Source organism: Camellia sinensis, chromosome 12 (assembly GCF_055761805.1).
Source record: "Camellia sinensis isolate YWXY chromosome 12, ASM5576180v1, whole genome shotgun sequence".
In the NCBI taxonomy this organism is placed as follows: domain Eukaryota; kingdom Viridiplantae; phylum Streptophyta; class Magnoliopsida; order Ericales; family Theaceae; genus Camellia; species Camellia sinensis.
In genome coordinates, this window is record NC_138972.1 from 145,092,212 (window position 1) to 145,102,842 (window position 10,631).

The window sequence follows — 10,631 nt, forward strand, 5'->3', positions numbered from 1 at the left end:
TCAAAATTAGTATCTTTATAATTTGAACCCATTTTAAAAAACATCAAAATAAATTTTTTTTTTGAGTACTGACCAAAAAATTATATGTATTTAATTATATTATAATTTTGGTAGGTGTTTGAGCCCGACACCCTATAACAAATAAAATTATATCTAATATCTTTCACAAATCATGCACAAAAAAAAAATTAATATACATATATAATCATATAAAATTATAATATAATTAAATCGACTATCACAATATAATATTTAGGCATACCTGGCCAAGACGTGGCCAGGCTGAATCCTTCACCACATTCGATTAGATTATAAACCGATCCTAATATTAAATAAATAATTAAGATAATTACATTTTAATCTAGATTCTTAATATAATTATATAAATAAATAAATTTTAATTAAATTATACTTTATCATATACTCACAGAAAATTAATTATTTATTTTACTACCACACTTATTATTATTATTATTGTTATTTATATTTTGACCCCTAAACTTTTAATAATTATATTGTTTTACAAAATTACACATAATAATATATAATAAATTATATATTTTCCTAACTGAGATTAAATAATATTAGTATAAATTCTACGGAATAATTAAAAATCTGAGTTGTTACAAACGCAACTCCACTCAACACAACATGATTCAAACACAATTCATCATAGTTCAACACAATTCAATTCAACATTATTCAACACAACTTAATTCAACATAAGTCAACACAACTTAATTCAACAACACTATTTGCAATTCAACATAATTCAAGATAAATTCTTGAATCCCACTTCAACATTCCATAACCAAGTTTATATCATCCACATCATCAACAAATCTTTTTCCCTATTTTTCATTTCATATTATAGCATGATTTACAATATTCATAATAAAGGTTCAATCGCTAATTTTTAACATAATTTTCAAACACTTTCAAATTTCAATTAAACTTGTATATATATAATTCAATACCTCAATTTCATGATTCTACTTTCAATTTGGGCAAAATCATTAATTATCATCATGAATCAACCTAGGGTTTTCAAGAAAATCAAAAATTTCAAGAAAATTGAAACTTCTCATACCACTACTTTTAATTCGAATTTTCCCTTGATTATACACCTAAGGTTCATAATCCACCATATTAACCCAACAATTGAACCCCAACACTTCAAATCCTAAACCCCCAAATTTCATGATATAACACTATATGCTAAAAAATGTAGACTTTGCATTTATATAATCAAAATATCACAAATCTATCTATTAATGTAAGTATTGAAGAAGAGTTAGGACCCCTATCTCAAGAATCAAGCAAGGAGCAAAGCTTCAAGAAGAATCCTTCGCAAATTTGAATTCCAATTGGTAGAAAAATGAGATCTTCAAGCTTTCTTTACTTCTTGGTGAGAGATCTTGGCCAAAACTTAGAGAAATGAAGAGTATTTGGGGTTAAAATCCTAGGGTTTTCGGACCTAGGGTGAGAGGAAGGAAAAAGGAAAAAGAAAGTACAAAGAATAATGTAGAAATTCACTTTTTAAGTTGCTGAATTTGCACAGTCCACTCGAGCGTACCTGCTTCCAACACAGATTCTAAAACTTCAAACATGTATAACTCTCTCATCTGGACTTCGTTTTAGGTCATTCTTATGTCCAAATTGAAGCCTCGGAAACAAGCTTTCCAATGGTTTTAGCCTCACACCAAAATTCAAAGTATGGAAAAAGAAAAGGGCAAAAGAGCGACGGCTGATCATAGGCAAATTATTCGAATTAAAGTTTTTGGTCCAATCTTACTTTACCATCATGTTACCACCTCAATCAATACCCTAAAATAAAATAAGGAGGTTCCAAATACACTAATAAAAAAATGTCAAGGGCAATCTTACTTTCCACGCTCGAGTGCGCAGACCATCAAAGCCGTCCACTCGAGCAATCACTCCTACGCTCGAGCGAGAATTCACAACTCTCAGAATTTCGGACAAACTGTAAAAATGCCGGGAGCCCCTCAAGTCCACTGAATGTCAACTCCCCCGCTCGAGCAGAGGGAAAAATTATGGATCATTACAGTTAAAAGATGGGATCAAGTTGAAATATTAAAGAGTGTATGGGGATAAAAAAAAAATTAGGAGAAATTATAATTTTTTTTATACAGAGTTTGACTATTATAATAAAATAAATAAATTTGAATATAATATATGAGTTTTTAATTTTGTTAATCTAAATTTTAATATTTTGATTTTTTTTTCAATTTTAACTATTTATTTATCCTCATTAAGTAAAATTGATAAAAGAAAAGAGAATAATATTGTAAATATTAAACTCAATATAAATGTACATAAAATATCTAAAATATTATTTTTTACTAAATTTAATTATCAAAATATTTTTTTTGTGATCAATTTTACTTAATAAAAATAGGTAAATGAAATTTTAGATAATTGAGTTTTATGTTTAAGATACTCTACTTTTTTTTGTTGATTTATTTAACAAAAATAGGTAAATAATTTAAATAAAAAAGAAAATCAAAAAAAATTAAATTTAAATTTAAATTAATAAGTCGAAATTCGAAATTTATTTTTGTTAAAGAATTTTTTATTTTTCACTTGTAATTTACACAAATCTTAAAAAGAAGCTCCCATTCCCATAAATACAAAACCAGATGGAGGAGTCAAGAGACACCTGTGTAGAAAAAAACAAAAGAGGAAAAAAAAATGATCAATAGCGTAAAGTTTTTTTCCTCTTAACAAAACACATCAATACAGGGAAGAGAAACCTAGCTAATTCTCTCTCTCTCTCTCTCTCTCTCTCTCTCTCTAGAAATACAGTTTGGGGAGACCCTGATGTAGGAAACTATCTATTGGAATTTGAAGCTTTGATGAAGCTGAAGAAGTAGAAGAGGTGGAGAGGGAGAGAGAAAGAGGGTAAAAATAGAGAAATTTTGGAATTTGGTCGATGGTCTCATGGGTGCTTCGGGTTCGAAGCTCGAGAAAGCTCTCGGAGACCAATTTCCCGAAGGCGAGCGCTACTTTGGCCTCGAGAATTTTGGCAACACCTGTTACTGCAACAGCGTCTTGCAGGTTCGATTCAAGTATTTATTTATTTAGTTTTTTGGGATTTAATTTGTGATTTTCTGCTAATTTCGGATGTTTCAAGGTTCTTTGTTTCGAATTTCATGCTTCTGAATAGTGGGTTTTTTAGCTTCTGATGATTTGATGATTAGAACTCCATATATATTTGTTACTGGTGCTTTGATTTCATTTTTGTCCATTTTTATATCTGCTTCAAACAGGTAATTGCTTGTATTCACTCACTCAAATTATTGAGTTGGATGGATTTGAAACACAATTTAGTTTGGTTTGATTTGATAAAGAAAAGAGAAAAAAAAAGAAAAAGAAAAAGAAAAAAGAAAAACCAATTATCAATATTTCAGTACCGTTACAAATTTACATTATCATACATATTACTATAATAAAATCATCCTACCATTCAAATCTATAGAACTCTTAAATAATAAGAGATGAAGATTAAATAATAAAAAATGCCAACAAAATACACAATATAAAAAGGAAATGATTTTTTAAATTTATTTGTGAAGCAAATAAGGAGTCAGCCTATATCCCTATTTAGTCAATGATGTGTCGTGTGTTTTGGAAGACGAGTGGAAAAAAATTTAGGGAATATATATATAATTTTTGAAGGGAAAAATTGAAAAAAATTTCAAAATCTTAAGACTACAATTTTGAAAAGTTGAGGAGGGGCACGTGACCCTCCTTGGCCTATAGTGGTTCCGCCACTGCATACACAGATGCACAAGTATATTTTTTGTGTTCACTATTTGATAAGGTGTCAACTGCCACAGCCAAGCTCTCTCACATTCATTACTTCCATTGAGAAAAGAAGTCTTGCCTTGCATTATTAAATACCTACTAGGAAATGCGTCTTAAAATTTTCCAATCTCTTAGATAATGAGTTTAATGCCAGTCGAAAAGAACTTATTATGTGGATTGGCGTGCTCCTACATGGAAGGGAAGCCTGAGCTAGGAATTAGGAATATATGTCCTTTCTGTTCTTGTTTGTAGGCTTTCCAACTATTGCTGACATACATAATAATGTAAAAAATATCTGTCTTTTCCAGTAATTTTTTGTTCTTAACAGTAATTCAAAACAGTTAATTTGGTTGCCACCTTCCTTTAGTTTGAGAGCTGGTAATTTGTTGATGATTTTGGAAAATGAAGGTTTTCTAGGTGGGGGTTTATTTAGTAAGAATTTTTGGTTGCTCATAATTCAGTCTCATACATTGAGTTTTTGGTGTATTTAGTGGAGGAGATTTTATCCGCTGTTTTCTTTATTGCCTTTCCTTATAATAAAACTAACCATTTGGAGCGAGTGAGAAACTCACATTAAAATTGCCTGATACCTATTTTTAGTGTGAACTTATTTTGTGTAGGTTTGCATAGTTTTGTCGGTCTTGAGTTGCATAAATTGATCTCTCAGGTTTAGATGTTAGGGCTACAATATTAGGAATGCAGAAGAGCTCTAGTGAGGACATAGGTTTTGTTATCAAGCAGGATTTCTCCTTTAGAATATTGCCTAATATGTTCTCCATTTTATTTTGCAGGCACTTTACTTCTGTGTTCCATTCCGTGAACAGTTACTAGAGTATTATGCAAATAATAAAAATCCAGGGGATGCAGAGGAGAATCTTCTTACTTGTTTGGCAGACTTATTTACACAGGTATCAAATCCAGTAGAAAATGTGGTCCTTTGTTCATTTGAAACAGTGATGCACCATTACCTGATTCATGATTCATCTTTTTAAGTTTTACAATATAAATGGTTTTATTTAGTTTGCTGTTTCCAAATTACTTGCTGTAAATGGTTTTATTTTTAATGTATGTCACTATTTTACTCAAGATAATTATGCTGCCCAATTACTTGAAAACTCCTAGTAATTTGTTTTCCCTCTTGTTTTAGCTAATTCTCAAGGAATGCTTTAAGTTATAGTGTCTAGTGTCTACTCTTTCTGCATTGAAGGGTTCATGCGGATAATATTGTTCTTGCTTATAAGTTATACTCTGGAATTTACTTTTCTTTCAGATGGCAAAACTATTTTTGCTATTTTATTCCTACCGAAATTGTTATGCCCTAGTTTGCTTGGCATCATGCTGTTATTGTGGAAAGAAGTCAGAGGTTATTCTTTGAAACCTAAATATTGGAGGAACAGAAGAGATGGGTTGTGCCAAGATGCAGATTATGGTAGTAAAAGAAGCAAAAACTTATTGTCATGCATGTATCTTTATTATGAAGAATCACATTGGGGATTTCCATAGATTGCATCAATTGTAACCTGCTTCTTTTATTTTTTCTTGACAATTTTCTTTTACTGTATGAGCAAGACGTCTCTTACATTATTGCAATAAAGACCTGCTTCTAAACTGTAGCAACCAGGATTTTGGATTGACTTCATACAGTGTAAGCTTCTATGGCCAAACTCACGTGTAAACTTAGGTGTTGAATCTTTTAATGGAATCTGGCATGGCATGGCATCTCATATCATGCAAGATGCAGAACTTAACTTCTTGAAAGACAAAATGATTATTTTCAGCTGTTTGGATTTGATTGGACCCTGGAGTATTGATGGGAAAGCAGATTGTTTTAAGGGGTTAAAAAGGAAATCCATGGGACTTACTTGAGTAAATGTTCTGAAAAAATAAAAATGATATTCTTTGTTGTTGTTTGTTCACTTACTGTAACAGCTGGATCAATTATCTTTTGTGCAGATAAGTTCACAGAAGAAGAAAACAGGTGTAATTGCTCCAAAACGCTTTGTGCAGAGATTGAAGAAACAAAATGAGCTTTTTCGTGGCTACATGCATCAGGTATGATTTTAACATTGGTTAGTGTATCTGTTAGCTTTGAGAAATCACGAGATAAAACTCTTGAACATTATAAACTCAGGTTTTCCTCTTTAATATAATCTTTATGCTAGCAAAGGATTATCTCTGGCCTATATGTCATATAAACTTGTCCTTTCCAATTTTGGTTTTTAACCATTAACTTTTGCAAGTTAGTTTGTACAACATTTGTGATCAAACTTTCTTTAATAAATATTGTATTTTAGAGGTTGAAGTAATTTTTTTTATACAATTTTAAGGGAGTCTTAGACCAGTTTCCAAAATTGAATAATAATCAAAATCGCGGACAGGGTGAGCTACAAATATCATGCAAGGGGATATATTCTTAATAAAAGTCTAAAACCATACATTTTATTTGTAAGGATGCATTATTTTGCTGCAGTAGTTAATTTACCATCTTAAAAATATCAGGATTTTCCCTTTAATCCTCTAAATTGGTCAATTAAAATTATCATGTCTCTCATGCTCAAAAACTGAATTGGTATTACAATTGCAATATTAACTGTTCAAATTTCTAACGTTAGGTAGCACTTTGGGTTCCCACTGCTCTGAATTCATCTTTTCTTAGCATCAACCTTTCCATGATTCGGTACTCAAACCAAGGCTTCTCAATGGAGTAATTGATGACTTCACTTTGTTTTGAATGTCTCTCGTTTGATGGACCAATATATGACATAGCTAGGTGAATGGAATGGAAAAAATTGGGGGAGAGATTTTCAGTAATGACTATTAGTGAACTTTCTTTGTGGTGCTGAAATCCTGCTTTACACCAATTCTGGTCTATCAAATGGATGGTCTATGGTTCAGTTTCCACAGCTATATGTATGCTTCCCATGGCTTGTGTGTGTATGATACCTATGGCTTGTAGATTTATCCTGTGAAGATATGTACTGTTTAGGTATATTTGAGCAATGTGTAATAAGGTCACTTCAATAGGGAACATACACTCCCATTTCCATATGTTTCCGTTCCTCATGTCTCTATATTTTACATGGCTCTCCATAGAAGATATTGCTTATTTAAATTACTCAAGGAATGAGGATATACATATTTCTTACATTCTTCAATCCCATTTATATTATCCTGACAATTAACGGCTTTTTCTTTTTTTCTTTTTCTTTTTTTGTTTGTTTGTGTGAGTGTAGGATGCCCATGAATTTTTGAACTTCTTGTTAAATGAGCTTGTTGACATATTGGAGAAGGAGTCCCATGCAGCAAAAAGTATTCCTGAAACTTCTCCACCTGAAAAGATTGCAAATGGACCAAACAATCCTCAGGCGAATGGTGTTAAGAAAGCACCATTAGTTACTTGGGTTCACAAAAATTTCCAGGTGAGCTTATTGTGGTTTTGACATTTACATTTATTTGAATAAAACATCTTGTTTATTTTTCCTTTGATATGATATGAGTAACATTTTGTTATATTTGTGTTTTGCACTAGAGCTTCTACTATTTGTTATCTAGTTGCCCTTCTTGATTGTGGATTTTGGAACACCTCCTAGTATATCTAAGAAGCATGGAACATGGCGATGACATTAATATGGAATGATTTTCAAAGAAGTAGAATGCAGACACGACTATAATTAAATATTTAGTGAATTTAAAAAAAGTTTAGGGTGAAATGTAAATTATGCCAACTTTCATTTGGATTGCACTTTGGTCCCTAACCTTCTAAATATAACAATTAAGTCATTAGACTTCAACTTGTGTTCTTGGATGAGTTCTTAGCTGCTGATGCCTACAAATGCAGGGTATTCTTACCAATGAAACAAGGTGCTTACGGTGTGAGACGGTGACAGCAAGGGATGAGACATTCTTAGATTTGAGCCTTGATATTGAACAGAATAGTTCAGTAACGAGCTGCCTTAAAAATTTCAGTTCCACTGAAACTCTGAATGCTGAGGACAAATTCTTCTGCGACAAGTGCTGCAGGTAGAATATGCTCATTCCTTGCTTTTTAGTGGGGTAAAGAATTAATTATAAAAAAAAAAAAAAAAATGAAGAATTAATTGTTTGTTCCTCAAAAGCAGTTTACAAGAAGCCCAGAAGAGGATGAAAATAAAGAAACCACCTCAGGTCCTGGTTATTCATCTGAAGCGTTTCAAGTACGTGGAACAGCTTGGTCGGAACAAGAAGTTGTCTTACCGTGTTGTGTTCCCTCTGGAGCTGAAACTGAGCAACACCATGGAAGATGCCGATTCTGAATACTCCTTATTTGCTGTTGTCGTTCATATTGGGACTGGGCCAAACCACGGGCACTATGTTAGCCTTGTGAAAAGCCATGACCACTGGTTGTTCTTTGATGACGAGAATGTAGAGATGATTGATGAGTCTGCCGTTCAAACTTTCTTCGGATCTGCTCAGGAGTATTCAAGTAACACAGATCACGGGTACATACTCTTTTACGAGAGCATTGCTGCTAATGACAGTAGTTAAAAATACATTTAAGGGTTTTTGTCCTATTCTCTCCTTGTTTCTGTTTCTCTTTCTCTTTTGTGACATTCGAGTATCTCGGAAATTATGAAGGGTTTTCCATGTACAGTTTCCTTTCTTTCAACAATAAAGAGAGTGCAAACCGGGACGATAAAGGGTTTCACAGAAAGTGTATTTTCAATTTTATGACGATCAGTATACCTGTTATAGAAATGCAATCAGTGTGTTTAGTTTGAGTTTTTTGAATTAAGTTTTTTAAAAATTTAATTTTTTGGTTTTTGTGTTTTTTTCTTTTTAGTGAATATTTTTAAAATTTTAAATATTTTTTTTATTTTTTTAGATGCACCTTACTTGGATATATCTAAAATGAAAAAAATTTGTGAAAAAATATTTTAAAAATTTAATAAATACATAAAAATATAAAAAATGTATTGAATTTTCATATTTTTTTTGTATGTTTGGTATTTAGTGAATTTTTAAAAGGTTTTTTTTCATAATTTTTTTACTTTTTAGGTATATTTATGTTAGGTATGTCTAAAAAATAAAAAAAATTGTTTAAAATATTAAAAAAATTCAGTAAAAATAAAAAAATACAAAAAATAAGAAAATAAAATTTTTTAAAAAGTGTTTTTGAAAAAACACAAGCAAGCATGGTGAATGCAATTGTACTGCGCTTGATCTGAAGTCTTATATGTTGATTATTATTATTTTTTATTTATTTATTTTTTTCAGCAGTGATGGATTAGCAGTTGTTTCGCTTTCACCTAAATTAATCTCTTTTTCACACAAGATAAATAAATAAATAAGTGATGGTATTGTTGTCTTGTCTATCTGTAACTATAACATTTATCAGACCCTGGATCAGTGTAATTTATCCTTAATTTTAAAAAATTTATTGAAAAAAAAAATTATATCTTGAAAAGTGTTTTCTAGAATTCAAAATCAAATAGTATTCAGCTTGTTTGGTTCTGATTTTTAAAAAATAATTTTAATAAATTTTATTTTTTATTTTTTATATTTTAATATTTTTAATGAATTTTTTTAATATTTTAAGTAATTTTTTTATAAAATTTTTTAGACATACCTAACATAAATATATTTAAAAAGTATAACATTTGTGAAAAAAATCTTTAAAAAATACATTTGTGAAGAAACGGTTTGGAAATACTCTTCTGATCTTGAAGAACGTTCGTGATCCTCTTCTGGTTATCTAAAAAGGAATAAACACTCAGGTCGAGGGTGCCGGAATTAGCACTCTGACGGACAAGTCAGAATCCGCACTCAAGAATGCTTGTATTCTAAGTTAAGCACAATAATTCTCACCTGCCTTTCTTAGTCTGTTGTTCCTTTATTTATACTTGTTTCCAGGACCTCGTGGCCAGGCCCACTTGTCACTCATTGTCATCTTTTTTAGTCGGCTCCATAGCTCAGTATCTATTCGACCTATCTATTATATTCGGCATCCTTATCGTGCAGGGTAGAGCCGTGTAAAGTTTGTCTTCTAGAGTACGCTTCTGATTACTCCAAAATCCGGCTCCCACAATTGCCCCCCAAACACCTCGCTAGCATCAGTTAGTCGGCGTGTTTGGCTAGAAGTCAAGAATTCGACGGTTAATCCTCTTCCCGATACGTGTCAGAATGCGTACGTGTTTTTTGGTTACTGTAACGCTTTCCCGCCCCATTCGTGCTTCTCTCGCATTTATTACGATTTGAAACTCAAGTCCCTTCGAAAATATGCTTTTTCGAATATTTGAACCTCCTGGACTGCCAGTCGATATCTCTTCTTCGACGCAATTTCTGCAACTCCTATCCGTTCTCTCATTGTCTCCTTTGCCTTTCGTAAGTTTTCTTCTCTTCTCCCTGCAGTCCTATTTTCCGCTTTTATTTTTGATTTAGAGTATTATTGAGTCCTTATTAGAATGGCTAAGCATTTGAAAGACCTTCTTTCCGAGGGTCGAATTTCTGTGTTCCGAAGACATTTTTCTATCCCCGAGGATGTCCATCTTTCTCTGGTAACGGACAATACCCTTGATATGGAGAGGGATGACCAAAATATAATCGTCTTCCCTCTCCTGCCTATTGCGGAGGGCGGAGTTCGCTTTCCCCTACACCCATTTCTCAGGGCCGTCCTCCGCTATTGGAATCTGATTCCTTCGCAACCCAATGTGAATTTTTTCGAATCGTAATGGGAATCGTAGAGTTGAATTGGCGTCTTAGGATTAACCTTGGCATTCTGGCGATTCAACACTGCTATGCTTTAGCCAAATCCTCCGGTCGGCTCG

The 10,631-nt window shown here is 32.1% G+C and overlaps 1 protein-coding gene across 1 annotated transcript; it reads left to right on the forward strand.

The window, feature by feature from the left end:
- Positions 1 to 2,606: 2,606 nt before the first annotated feature.
- LOC114294108 (ubiquitin carboxyl-terminal hydrolase 3) lies at positions 2,607 to 8,592 on the forward strand. Its single transcript, XM_028238223.2, has 6 exons — positions 2,607 to 3,078; positions 4,620 to 4,736; positions 5,782 to 5,880; positions 7,062 to 7,247; positions 7,667 to 7,848; positions 7,947 to 8,592. Exons 1-6 carry the CDS (start codon positions 2,962 to 2,964, stop codon positions 8,350 to 8,352), a joined length of 1,107 nt encoding a protein of 368 aa, XP_028094024.1. The 5' UTR covers positions 2,607 to 2,961; the 3' UTR covers positions 8,353 to 8,592.
- Positions 8,593 to 10,631: the final 2,039 nt, after the last annotated feature.

Excerpts from the sequence above, each read along its gene's own strand:
- LOC114294108 (XM_028238223.2), top strand. The coding sequence starts at position 2,962 with ATGGGTGCTTCGGGTTCGAAGCTCGAGAAAGCTCTCGGAGACCAATTT. Across the intron at positions 4,737-5,781 it reads TGGCAGACTTATTTACACAG|ATAAGTTCACAGAAGAAGAA; the intron begins GTATCAAATCCA and ends TCTTTTGTGCAG. Across the intron at positions 7,849-7,946 it reads TTCTGCGACAAGTGCTGCAG|TTTACAAGAAGCCCAGAAGA; the intron begins GTAGAATATGCT and ends CCTCAAAAGCAG.